This window comes from Vanessa cardui, chromosome 8 (assembly GCF_905220365.1).
Source record: "Vanessa cardui chromosome 8, ilVanCard2.1, whole genome shotgun sequence".
Taxonomy (NCBI): domain Eukaryota; kingdom Metazoa; phylum Arthropoda; class Insecta; order Lepidoptera; family Nymphalidae; genus Vanessa; species Vanessa cardui.
Genome location: NC_061130.1, coordinates 7,813,742 through 7,828,824, shown reverse-complemented (window position 1 = coordinate 7,828,824; position 15,083 = coordinate 7,813,742). Strand labels below are relative to the sequence as shown.

Here is a 15,083-nt window from a genome sequence, read left to right as displayed (position 1 = left end):
ATAATGTTGTATTGGATTAAAAAACATGAAATATTAATATACAAAGTACTTTGGTTTTAATTTTCCCACAGATAAGCAGAATATTCGACATTATAACCTTCTCCATAAATTTATTTTTATTGTAAGCGTTAAGTTAGATTGATTGATGTTTGTTATAAAACAATGTCGTGTGTATGTGTACTGTAACATAAGATGCATTTGCATGTAAAAATGACGCATGTTTAATGTATATTCATAATGTTAATTAATATAAATTTTGCTGTCATTTTCTGTTTTTTATGTCATTGTTGTATAATAATCCGTAGAGGGTAATTCTTTAGTTTTTTTTTAAAAAAACAAAGTAATGACAGGAATTTATTATTATTTTTTTTATTAATTATTATTACAGTCGCATGAGAATTGCACTTTAATGGTATAATTTGCTATGTTAATTAAAATTGTTCTAATGGCTTCAGGCGTTAACCTGATGTTTACATTGAACTTTTTTTACATAAAACTGTATTAAGTTATTTTGAAGTAATACAATTGTGTGAGCGTTCTTATTCGAACTTATATAGTTTTAGCATTTCGCCTATTTGATTTATTTGTGTGCACATCAAAGATTTGCATAAAACAATTCGCTTTTGTTATTAGTATTAAATGATGGAGGATGTTCTTCCGGGTTCGATACCAGCGTCCCTCCTCGAGGGAGACTAACAGACTATGCATGACATATTATGGTGCATAAGTGCGGAATCACCCTGGGAGAAACTAGCAACTTTAAGACTTTTAACTGCTTTGTATAATTTTTCAGCAGAGAAACACAGTAACATTTTTTTATCCGATTCTATTCCGGTTTGAACTAATAACCTGAGGGTTCTAACTATGACATCAATTCAATGCTGCACGAAGAAATTAGACGATTCAAAATGGAATTTTCTAGAAGCACACACAGTGTACACTTCCTTTTAGAAACTGGATTCTTTTAATCGAGGTGTGATGAGGCATCTTTCTAACTGTGCTAGCCGTGTTCAAGTTTGGACTACCCTACACACTACACTACCCCTTACCAGCAGATGGAGTGGAGTTATATGCCTAGGATAATATAATATAAGTTAGTCTCCTTATGAGTTACTAAACTACCAAATAAAAACGTCAATTTTATTAAATATCACAACATGCGGTTATGATATAAGTAAAGAATAAAAAATATTTATTCCTGTTTAATATTGTATTACTTTCTAGTTTCGCTATTTTGACTTCATTTGCATAAACATATAATTATCAGTACCTAAATATTTTGTGTTGTATTTCAGCTCAGCGATAATTTTTTCAGATGATCATTCTTAGTCATTCAAAAACCAATAAAGATATTTTAAATGATATTTTAAATGTTAATAAAAACAAACAAAATTAATGTATATTGAACTTACAGAAACGACAAGTACAGGAATGTTTAGAATAATATGAATGTAATTTAACAACATTACATAAGAAATACATTACATTAATATAATCCCCATCTCGGATTGCTTCAACGGTCTGACGATATTTAAAAGGTTTTAATTATCAATAAAATTAAATAAAATATATTTAGGGATGTTTTAAAAACATTAATTACATAGTAAGGCACCATTTTACATTATAACTTACAAATAAATTTGTTTTATAAAATCTTCATTAATAAATATGTATATTTAATAAGCTTTTAATTAATTACCAACATTCAAATTTAGCATAGAAATTATGTGAATAATCTATCAACAGTATCAAGTCTGGATATTCCATTTGATAATTAAGAGTCGATTTCCTAAATTATGGGTCGTTTTAATTTGTTTGTAAACTCAAATCTTTTAGACTAATTTTGGTGTACTGATATTAAAAAAATAACTATCTTTTTTAGCCCTATTTGAGATACCCTTTTATCGGTAGAATTTTCTTAGATATATTCGCAGAGTGTTCATACTATGATATAAAAAACCTAACCTTTAAATGTCATACTCCTAGCTTAAGCAGTTTCGGCTCAGCGATTATAACCTCAGTTGTCATGATTTTACACTAATTTTATATGATATTAATGTTCGCGTTATGTACCAAATTCACTTTTTTTATAACATTAATGTTTGTCAAAGTTAATAAAAAAAGAAATCAAAAGAAAATCTGTAAAAAAACAGCTGTTTTGTCTTTGCCTTTTAATACTAATTACATAACAATACATATTTCTTAGCGAAACGTTTAATTTGATTTTCTATACTGATACGAAATTGCACTAATTAACGTAACACCAAACATTGCTTAATGTATAAATGAGATGTCGATAAACAAACGTACATTTGACTACACGAGACTTTGAATGCAGCTTCAAAATTTAGTTATAATTTCTGAATTGCTGGCATGCGGTGCCGTTGGTGCACAAACAGCAGCGACAAACAAACCAGGCATTGTGCGCCGCACGAAGAGTGCTCTCGTTGCGCTGCTGCCAATCTAGCCCAAGTCAAAGTCGTTAGAGATTTCACCATTATCTATCGTTTGGTAAACTACATTTACAGCTTACGATGGTAGAATCAAGTACTATACAAAAGTATTACTGAGTCTTTTACAACCTAGGAAACGAATACTGCAACTTTTAAATAATATATTTTGAAAGAGTTGTTAAAAGCATTGGTTAACAGAATTAGCTCTTATCAAACGCCATTAAATTTCTAACGGCACTACCATTTATTCTTTAATTTACAGTTGTGAACTAGTCAACTATGATTTGAATGTAACAAAGTTATAAAATATACACGTTTTAAATACTTCACAGTAATTTATAGTAGGTATAATCTCAATCACAAACTAACAGTTCGTTTGCTTCGCTTTTTAATAACGTTATGACAATTATAATGCCAATAATCAATCATATACTTACTAGTTATTCTACCGCCCGCTTTAATTGTGAGTGACCCATTATGAATTATAAAGTCTTAGATCTAGCAGCTGACAGTTTAACACTATAAGAAGTGGGCTATAATTCAAACAGTGTCTGTGTTTATGCTGCTTATTAAACAATATGTTTTGGATGATTTGATTGTCTACCTTCTTAAATAAATTTAAAATATAATTATGTTTTTTTCTTTTCTTTTATATGTATTTCTATTTGTAATGAATTTCAGTACATAAATCATCATTTCTGATTAGCATTAGTAGGAGGATATGACTTTGAAAATATTATTAATTAGAAGAAGCTTATAAAGCTGTGTATATTTGTTTTGCATATAATTTCATATTTTAACATAACCGCTCTAGCTCGTATCGGAACACCTACGCCAGTGACTACAGTATTGTTGTGTTTAGTTCTGCCACGGTCTTTTGACGAAGTGCTCCAAGTGATGAACGAGTAAGCACAGTTTTGGGTATCAAAATTTAAATATTAATGCCTACGCCACTACCGAAGCAAAATTTTAGGGGCGTTGGTCAATTTCTATCAATCATTCGGATCACGATCGAATATATTACCACGAAAGAATCCTTGAATTTTACATTTAATTTATAACATATTTTTTGTTTATTAATTTTGACATAGAATTGGCATACTCGCAAAATATATTGCATTTTATTCTGTCATACTTTAAACTCAAATAATAACATTCCTTTTTTAAATCTCTCAATATATTTAATACGTGTGCTTGAGAAGAATTGGAGACTTACTTTTAATTATTATTTATTATGATCAAATTTAATTTCATACAAAATTACAGATCCCGGCTTTAGATAAATTCACTATATTTAAGTTGAAATAAATTTAAAAATAGGTGAAAAGTGTTCCAATGATTAGGTCCATTGAATAATATAAGACCGTTGAGGGCAAATCGTTTTCGGGCATAATAATCATTAAATGTATTCCCATTTTATTGGAGCTTCGACTCCAACCTCTCCGATTATGATCTCTATCCTTTTTTTAGGGTTCCCTTGAAGAACCATAATATCTTATTGTAGAATCATATTTTAATCGCATAGAAAATTATAGCAACGAATAACAAGTTGATTGTGATAACATACTTACTTGATAAAACTCACTTAACCCATATTGAAAATATCAGAAATTATTTTTTAGTATTGTATATTGGTTCTAGTTTAAAAACTAATATCACATTTATGTTGCTGTTTATTTTACTGTTGTGTTTTTTATTATACAATATACTTAATCTCAGCAAATTTGCACGGAACCCTCACATTTGAATAAAGAAAGAGTCTGCTTGATTCGGTTTTTATTATAAAAATCATATTCGAATATAGGGGAACGAAAAATAAAACAAGTAGTTTCATAACATGTAATTTTGGTAAATAGCTCTTTGATACGAATCAAATCGTTTTGGGAACAAAAAGCTGTACAAATGAAAATGAATATTTAAAGCTTTATATGCATATGTATTTTATTATGTTTTTATGTTAGATAATCTATCGGTGTTGAAATTAATTTCTACATTTTAAAATAGCAGTAGATTTATTTTCAAATTTCATTAAAAAAAAAAATAGAACAAGAAAGAAATGTTTTTTTTATACTATCCTAATTAAAATATTAAAACCTGTCATTAAATATTAAGCAACATTTAGATATTGTTTATTGTGTGGACCAATATGTTTAATTGTCTATTGGAAATAATTTTCCCATGACATTTGCGTACGTCTTCGAGAATAGTTATTACCATTCAATCTATTAATGTCTTATTGGATACCTTTGTATTCTAAAGTTAACCCACACAGGTATATTAATTACTTACATGCATGTAAAAGTGCACATGTGTGTAAGGTGGCGTGCCGTGTGGGGGCTGGAGGCCACTCCCTCGTCGACGCCTGCTCATTTTAAATTGTAATTACAATTTATTATTGTGTCTCTGTGCCGCCTTCGTCGCTGCCGCCATTTTATCAACTCTTGGCTGGATAATTCCAGTATTTCCAATAACGATTGTAAGGCAATTGAAGATTATTACGATCGTAATTGTTCGGCTTGGAAACGGCTGAAACAACAATGTAAAGTATAATGAAGTAAAAATGCTGATGGGATAAAAGGTTTTTAATATCAAGAATTTGCATAGTATTTAAATCACGCAATCCTATACATTGTGTGTACATGACATGTGAATCAATTTGTCACGACTGCATATTATTTTATTTTTTATTTTAAATGCAATTTATAACAATAAAAAAATATGTACCCGGTCAATGACATTATTTCTGCTGTATTTGTATTTGGTAATTTAAATTCGTTTTACAATATACAAACTACTTATAGGGTAACCGAATAAATATTCTTAGATAAAAAAGTTCGTCAAGCCATTACCATAAAGATAGCGAAAAAAGACAATATTTTATGAAACTATACGTTTTCATTTAACAGATGGCAGCTGCTTCAAGTTTGTTAGTTAAAATATTGTCCCAGTGAAAAAAAAATATAAACAAATAATATCATTTAGATTAGTGTTGAATATCTTATTTGAAAATCATTTAAAATTGACTTATCACAATATAATCTACCGCCAAACAGCAATACCTACTTAGCATTGTTGTGTTCTAGTTTAAGGTTGAGCGAGCAAGTGTAACAACAGGGACAAGGGACATAACATCTTAGATCGAGGTGGCGCATTGGTGATGTGAGGAATGGGTAATATTTCTTACAGATTTAGTGTCTATAGGCTGTGGTGACCAATTACTACTAAGTGACCTATTTGCCCTAATAAAAAAGGAAATCATTCGAAAATAATATTTGTCGTAAATATAGTTTCTATTAATGACAAACGGCGTATGGTTTCAGATATTTGTATAAATCGCTCTCCAAAGTTACAAAACTTGAGAACATACTTCGACACATTCGATTGAAAAATTGATTATTCGACCAAAACCTATCTATTATGGACCAGCGTAAAAATATTTTTAATTAATTTGACAACCAATTTGGTTGTCAAGCGACCCCTTGTTACATTGTTTATGTTGTAATTTGTATATTTTATTAAAGTTTACTTAAAAAATATGGATCATTACTAAAGTACAATTTAAAATAATATATGGACGGTGTCTTCCTTTGCTAATTTATATTTTAACCATAGCTTTAGTTATCTATATTACTATTTTAATTATAACGCGACGAAATTATGTCCTGTTTCTGTTCATATCAAATTTATTACCAAACGATAAGCGATTATTTTCTTTCTGCCCTTTTTCACGGTGGTAGAACTTTGTTCAATTCTACCGCCATACAAGAATACTCTGTATTATTGAGTAAGTACAAATATTAATAGTGTGTATGTTGTATTATTAAGTACTACTTTTAAGTATATGTTTAGTATGCTTTGATAAGTGAACCAGTTTCATTAAAAGCACCAGGGAAATCAGGACGTAGATACAGTGGATGATGGCGTAAGTATGAAATGTGATACATTTGTGACCATTCCGACTTACAAAAAACCTTTTAAGAAATCGAATTGTGAACAATAAAAGACAAAAGTTATCAGTTATTTTGGCGAACAAATTCACTTCTTAATCACTAGAATAATTGCAGTCAAGTCTGCTGTAAACTTTACATTCAAGACAGAATTTTAATAGCAAAAGCCTTTGAAGATTAATGTAAAATGTAAACATTGAAATCCCGAGCGCCCCGAATTAAATCCAATTGTATTAAAAGCGAGAGGTCTTTAGACAGTATCAAATGTCTTAGTTGATGCGAATCTGTGAGTTGATGTTTCGCTGCCGTCGTGTCTAGTTAAGGTTCTAATAATAAGTTTTACCAAACTAAATTGTAGGCACCGACTTCATAAATAAATACCGGTTTTATATTTATAACATCACTACTAATGATGGTTCTGTATTTAATAATCATTTATATCAAATTATATTTGATAGCAAGGTTTGCACGAAAAATAGTTGAAAATGTTACTTAAATTATTATATTATCTTAATCGATCCTGTTTAAAATACTAACTTTTGTTTTATGAAATATAAAATATTGCACATCGTTCATATTATAATGTTTTATAATCGAGGTTGTGTACTTATTTAGTTATTAAGTTTTTTAAAGATAAAAAACCGCATGTTATTATTATCATACAAAACATATTTCTAATAAAAAAAATGATTTAATTTATGAAAAGTTGTACAAAAATTGTTTGATTGAAAATTTATTGTATTGACATGATTGAGTTTTCGGAGTGATATAATTTAAATTCAGATAGTATGCAAATTCAAATAACAGCCCTTTTCTGGGAGGGTTAAGATGTTTTTGTAGCGAAGTGTTGCTACAATTTATTGTTAAGCAATCACCTTTTTGCCTCGTCAAATTGTAATGAATAAAGATTACTTGAAAAATGTAATTAAAATAACTTTCTACTTCTAATAAAACCGTACCTGTGGCAGAGTTTTTTTTATACCCAACTAAGTACCATTCAATAATGTTTAGTTCATTTTTAGATATTTTATTACCGTTTTTAGGGTGAGTGGGCCAGTGTACAGTAAGAGGAACGGGAGTTTAGGTACACTATTCCTTTAGCAGTGTCAGAGTCTATGGACGAGGGTAATTAGTATAATTTGTCCTTTTTTCTATTCTGCAACAAAAACCTTCATATAAAAAAGATAGGAAATTAATTTGATAAGTGTAAACTTTTTATTACATTTATTCTGAATGTAGTATAATTAAATTGTTGCGATATGTAATGTCTTAAAAATGTAGTGTAGAACTATCATAAAATGAAATTGTATAAGAATGATCTTTTATTAATGTAGCGTCTTATTAATGGTGTGAATAATTGAAACATAGAGGAAGTAATGCTAAACCTCCACCGCCCTATCTAACAATGAATAGCTCGTAACAAGACAATAAACAAGGCCATACATCACGCGGAAACATAGCTCAAAGTTATTTAATTATCTAAAGGAAAAACTAATCCGTTGTTGAGAACGAAAATTACGCGCCCCGTCGACAGGTGCTTTTACTTATGTGTGCATGCGTGGCCTTATACAGAATGTTTGAAATGGAATAAATTGAATTATTATGAGGTCTTACACGAGGAAAAAAGATAAACAATTTACGTCTGTTAATCAATTACGTTTTTACAATACATAAGTACAAAATACAAGCATCAATGTCCATGTTTAATTAATATATATGAATGATCTATATAACTCAAGAACAAACTTGTAAGAATAATGTATTAATTCATTTTAATCATAAGCTTATTATTTTGTTGTGTGATGTAAATAGAAATCTATGACATGCTGTAATTTAATAATATTTATTGACGATATTAAAAAAAAACAAAACTAAAACAATCAATACAAACCATTACAGTTTGTTCGCAATCATTGGTATCAGCGAGTTGGACTATACAAAGTCAAACCGCGCGTAACATAGCAGTATCATATATGTATTAATTAAATATTTTACCCCATAAATTTTGCTACCGTATCAACCTGTATAGCAGCACCATACTTTAATAGAGACTATAGGCGGCAAGTAGCTGTCTTGTGCGACAATATTTATGCCCGCAATATTAACTCTTGTGCGACTACCATTTACAGTATTTCAAAAAGTCTCATAAGAAAACATATCAGCTAATAATAAAGTGATAACGATGGCACAACATATTAAACAAAGAATATTTTATACAAACGAAAATATTTTTTTTTAAATGAAGCGCAACCCTGATATTAATATTTATATGAATCTTTATCTGTCAATCTGATCATGAAGATCGGAAAATCTAAAAAAATATTTAAGCGACAACAGATAGAGGCGTCCGAAATAAAACGCGAGGGCGTCGCATCAGAGCGTCCGTTCGCCCCGGGCAGATATAAAAATCATTCATATGGACAAAATAAAATTGCATCCCAAATAACCCGGTGCTCACCGGCCGAAAATCTATTAGCAATAAATATGAAGTTTTCCGATTTAACAGGATTTAAAATGGCGGAGGTCTAATATAATTCCAAAGTTTCTATGACTTTTCTGTTTTATGACATTGTAGTTTCGGCTATCGGGTTCCTCTGTAAAACCGTTTTTTTTTATATTAAAATCTTTAATTAAACTATATACAACGAAATCGAGCTATATTTTATAAATTATTTGGCTACATCAATAAAATAAATCATATCCAAACAAATCGTGTAGTGTGTAGTACATAGACTACTATTACACTAATTAGATTAGATTTATTTAGATTTGTAGTATTCTACTATATAATTTGTTACGCCTTATTATTATTACTAAAAATTAGGGAAATAAATCTATTCATACACAGAAAAACAATTTTTCAAACCATATTTATATTTAATGACAGTCTTAGTATCTTTTTTTTTATTTAACATATTTATATTTTTAAACTTTATATACAGAATAGAACTTCCAACGAAACCAGATGTGTCGCTTTTCTATAATTATAACTTGCATGCCTCATTAGGCCTCATTTGGACCAGCCTCCTTGTTACCCATACAGGTTGGTATGCCAGTTATATGGAATATTGTAGTATGTGTACTGCTGGTGTATTTTTTACATCCTTCCAGTGCCTTCTGTTCTATGTGTTAAATAAATAAAGATACCTTAAATTTATATTTCGTAAAAGTAATGTCGATAACATTAGAAACGTCCTGTCCAATGCCTAACACTTTTATAAGCAAATATAAATAGCTATTGGTGTTGCCTTTTAAACATATTGTAAAAAAATGTCGTACAAGCTATTAATTGATAGTTATGATTAGAAAAGTTAATGGAAATCTGGTGCTATATGAAAGATTTATATGTTAAAGTCTTACAGAACTGTACTTATATGGGCACTTACAATATGTCGCCGGAATTTGATATCGAAAATTTGTAAATCGCACCGCTATACAAATTTCCTCGACGAAGCCCACGATGACACTAGTACTCGAATAGTCTGGGATTTTACAACTATCTATTTATAACCAATATATTTTTGTAATAAATTGATTTCAAGATTTTATTGCTGTTCACTCAATACTACTAAAAGAAAAAAAGAAGAAAAAGCATGTATTTTTGGGTATATCTATGTTTGTAATTAATGCATTCAAAAGCTACTATGCTGATTTCAAAAAATCTTTCATTATTGGAAACCTGCATTTACCCTGAGTAACATAGGCTATACTTATTGCTAAAAAAGATTAGGGATCCTAACTTGACTAATGCCTTAAAACGTCTTTGGTCAAATATAAATATATATATATTTTATAAGTAAAACAACAACTAAAGTATAAATAAGGGGTAAAAATAATAAAAAAATCTTATGTCCACCCATTGGAAGCCGGGACGGGGCGCCAGTAATTAAGGGAAAGGTTTAGCTATTTATTTCCTTATATCACTAGTAATCACTAGTATTGCATTATGATATATAAATTTTTTTCAGAACATATATTAATACTTTTTGTGTGTTTAAATATAATCTAGATATAAGGAGAGTCTTCGAATACATAATGATAAAACTATAGCTTCGATTAACAAAAAAGTTTCATTTTTTTTATTTCTTTAACACTATATATATTATGGAAAGGGCATAAATTTTTTTTATGAATGATATATGTTATCACTGCCCATCACAGGTCATCACATTGGATTTTCATGAAATATAAATCAACCCTTACATCACGAAATCGAAACGCAACAATACTTAATATTGCTGCTTATCAGAAGATTTTTTTTTTATGAGATAGGTGGCAAACGAGCAGGAGGCTCACTTGATGGAAAGTGACTACCACCGCCCATGGACATCTGCAACACCAGGGGGCTTGCAGATGCGTTGCCGGCCTTTAAGGAAGGAGTACGCTCTCTTCTTGAAGGTTCCCATGTCGTATCGGTTCGGAAAAACCGCCGGCGAAAGCTGGTTCCACAAGGTGGTTGTGCGAGGCAGAAAATGTCTAAGAAATCGCGCTGTTGTGGTACGCATAGTACGCTATACGTCTCCAAAAGTTCAAGCTAAATGAAATGGATTAAATTTGATCTTTTTATTTAATAATTGCTTCAAGTATTACAGTACATAAGAGATATTTTTACATTATAAAATCAGAAATAAATGCACGTCTTAACTACTGACATGAAATTTGTACATATAAAATTATATAGAACTCAATATGAGTACTATTAGCCAAGTATGACTCGTACTGTGTTAATGATTTTACCGCAAGTCCAATGTCTTTATTTTAAATTGATTCATTTGTACAGTTAGGTAGTGTAAATTTATTTCTATCGTTATTATTTCTTTTTTTTTTCAAAAGAAAAACAATGATAAGAGTGACTTGTCTATTGAAGGTAATTGAAATTACATTTTAAAATCCACAAAAAGATTTTTTTTACCTTTTTTTATACGTCGATATAATGTCTTAACTATGATACTAAGCAAATAAACACAACTTACTTCATGATTTTTTATAATATTATTAGATATAATAAGGATATATGCATTTTTATTGGTTACTGTGGTTAAAAGTAAATAAAATCACGCCCACCAATGGAACGTTATTTATGACATTAATTCAACAGGTTTAGTAATTTTAACTTTTAATAGAAATAAAATTTTCGTGGTCTATTTTGTCGACGGTATCCGAAAAGAAAATGCCTCTTTTTTCGTTTACCTAATTGTCTGCATCTAATTCGATATATGTAATAAACCTTATCATTCTTTTTTCTCCCTTTCTCGAGAATCATATCTTTAAATTATGCGAAGTCAATCAGAATCCGTTACGAGAGTATCGATCTTATCGATTGTTCGGGATCGTTTTAAGAAACCAGATTTATTCGAAGAACTTTGCATATTACCTACTATCTATATGTATATATAAATACTTTAAAAAGTAATTTTAATTTAAGCGAAGGATTATTATATGTGTACCGATAATTTTATGAATTATGACTAAAATAAAAAATATAATTGATTGTTTTTCAAAGGTTGTATAAAACAATGTTAAGGTACTTAAGTTGGTACTTGCATAGTTCACTTTGGAATATTTTCTTATCTTTACTAAATTTCACAAAGGTCAAATTTGTTTTTAAGTAAGGTTAATAATATCCTGAACTAATGTAATATTTTGAAACAAAATCTCATAGGAAGGTATATTATTTCTGAGTGCTAGCATATATTATATTTCAATTATATTTTCTCTTTCTTTAGTGAGAATAAACAAAGAATCTTTTTTAGATTCTACCAAGAAGTATTAGTAATAAAGAATATTAAAGGTCGTTTAACCCAGATGATTGTACTGTTTCTAATGGTTCAAGCCAATTTTAATAGATTTTAAAATAACGCTTAGGATAGACTAGAGTAAAAATAATTTGAATAATTTAGTTATTTGCAATTCAGCCGAGTGGTTCAGACAGTAAGTGCGTAGAAAATACATCATATCTCAATCTGTGGTAGTCTAAAAACTGAATTAGTTTTTTTTTAATAAGGCAACTATGTAAGCGCTTCAATACTTAAGGTGGCGGGGAACTAGAACTACAGCACTACTTTCTCAAGGGCAGTTGATGTCAAGCTTTAAGTCTGCCAAATCGTTATTACCTTCTTTGTTTCTTTTTGAATAATTGAAGTAAGTTAATGCAAATGATGATTTCGTTATAATACTTAATTTCTGTTTCTGTGGATGAAGGTCAACGGGATGGGATAGGTAGGAGGTATAATGTTATAAAATTTAAAACACCAGATGATAATTTTCATTTTTAATCTTGATATTTTCCTCTACGATACAAGGCACACACACAATTTTAAGTAAATTAATAATAATTATAATAAAAATAATAAATAATAACTCGCTTTATGAACGCAATAACCAAGATATTAACGTGTACACTGATAAGCCTCGACATCTAATTGACAAAAGAAACCTACGCTAACGGTTACTAGTTTACCAGAACTTTACAATTAACTTTGAACAGTGAAACTCTCTTACATTTTATTATAAAAATGAAAGAACTGATATGAAGTTACCACATTCACGCCCTGCATACAACCACTCATGCGCATTCGTCTAAACATTTATAGTAACAGCTAAGTTTTATTTATTACGTCGCATTATCCATTACAGATAATAAGTATGAAATTAATCGTCTCAAGCCTTATTTAGTATCGGCGCTTGACTATCGTCTTACAAGGTTTTTACAAAGTTAATCATTCTAATGTATTTTAATTGATGACGTTTATTATAGCCTTATAGCCAAGCGCCAATCAAACGCTCGATACAATGTCTAAATCTTATTTAAACTATTTTAGACATTTAAAGTCATTTCGTAAACTAAGCATCGATATAAATAACGCTATAATTTATATTTTATCTATAACGTTAAACCTACTGCACTTAATACAATAGCTACCCACGTACACCGGATCGTTTTGTATATGAGACGCTGAGATTATATTACAATGTTTAAAGTAGGAAACTTTAACGAAACGCTTACTTTATATTGTACGCCAGAATTCTTTGTGGGTATTCAGTCATATTCGTATTTGTATAATGAACCTTCAAAATCTCTAACTTAACAATGCTATTATACATCTCTATGTTTTTAAATATTCTAGTATCAGTTAAACCTAATCATTGCACTAAAATGAAAAAGTTACTTGATGTTGAAGATCACATATTCACATGAAAAATTGTACGCAATGTTCTATGAATACTTAGATACACTTGGATTGTTGTGCAGTTTATTTGACGATTTCATTAAAAACGTTTAACTTAAACAGCTAGTGGGAAATCTGAAACCGTATACAAAGGTTCGGAAAACTTTTTCAAAAGCAGTCTTGGGTCAATTCCAACCGTTTTAGTGATCAAGGAAATAATCGTTCGCTTGCTTTGTCGTCAGTATTATTGATGTTACAAATGATAAGTAAGCTAAGGCTGAAGCTGTTGCTTATTTAAGTGTATAAATTGTAAATCAAGATACTTAATGTATAAATATGGCATTTAACAATAAGTTTAAAGGTACATTTTGTAAAAGATTAAATGTTGACGTATAAGTTATGTGTATCGTCGATAAAACCGTTAGGCTTAAACCTAAATATTAAGAAATATTTACAAATTTCACTATGGAAGAAAAGTTTCTGCGACTTCGCCTTACGCCACGAAATCTACGTGCTTATTTCGTATTTAATAACAGTATTTACAGTTAATCTCAAAGTAAAAGTACTTCATCGAGATCAGATACACAAAAAATGTTAACGCTAATTAATTAGTTCAATACTTTAATTTACACAAACGAGCGTGTCGTTTCGGAATAAGACTCGAGAAGCCCTTCACAAATAAACGATGCATTTACATTTCAATGATAAGGTATCTTTGGGTCTTGATCTTGCATCTTATTTTCTCTGAACTCAGGTTTGACGCTTATGATGGGTTTTCTCGTTTCGTCGCTGCTTTCGTATTGGTCGGGGAAGTCGTTCGCCCCGGTGCCTGCCAGCTAAGTGGCGGAGCTGAACAGAACTGAATTCTTGTAGTAGCTGGCACGGTCGGACAGAGGGCTCTTCACGTCACGTTCCATGGCCTGTTGGCGGGACTTGCGCTCCATCTCCAACTCTTGCGCCAAGGATTCTGTTGGCAAAAAAAATAAATGTTAAGGATCGTATCATATAATACCCGTAAAAATATTGTGTAGGTAGACAAATAACAAAAACGGCTTTAAATATGCGTCTGGTCTTTATATTACAGATAGTGATGTGATCTTTTTTTTAGTTTAGTAGACTTTTACTTAGTTAAAAGAGATAATATGTTATTTAAATGAAATTTTATTTGGGAATATTACAAGTCCGTGCTAAGAGACGAGTGTGTCGCCCCGGAAAATGTCATTAGTATCGCAATGGCTGACATCAAACGGACTCGACGTCTACATGGCACTTCCTAATTTAATATTCAATATTGCATTTCGCAAAAATATATCACGTACTAAGTCGTGGTCGCCCTTTTTTGTTTTGTTAACAACAAATAAATATATGTTTAATGTCTATTTGTATTATGAAAATAAATGTTAATTGGTTTTTGCATATAAATATACAAACTATCAACTGCCAATGGGACTGAGAGCACGCATTTTGCTATTATTAAATTTCAACAATTCAACTGTGAGGGTACAAAAACTCTT

General features: G+C 30.0%; 1 protein-coding gene across 6 annotated transcripts in view; it reads right to left on the bottom strand.

Annotated features, from left to right (window-relative positions):
- Nucleotides 1–12,670: 12,670 nt before the first annotated feature.
- Nucleotides 12,671–15,083, bottom strand: part of LOC124532061 (dachshund homolog 2) — a 128,322-nt gene continuing 125,909 nt past the window's right edge. For all 6 annotated transcript variants that reach the window (XM_047106692.1, XM_047106693.1, XM_047106694.1 and 3 more), the window contains one exon: nucleotides 12,671–14,536. In XM_047106692.1, the coding sequence (XP_046962648.1) occupies nucleotides 14,406–14,536 (131 nt within the window). In that variant the 3' untranslated portion in view covers nucleotides 12,671–14,405. The remainder of the gene's footprint in view (nucleotides 14,537–15,083) is intronic.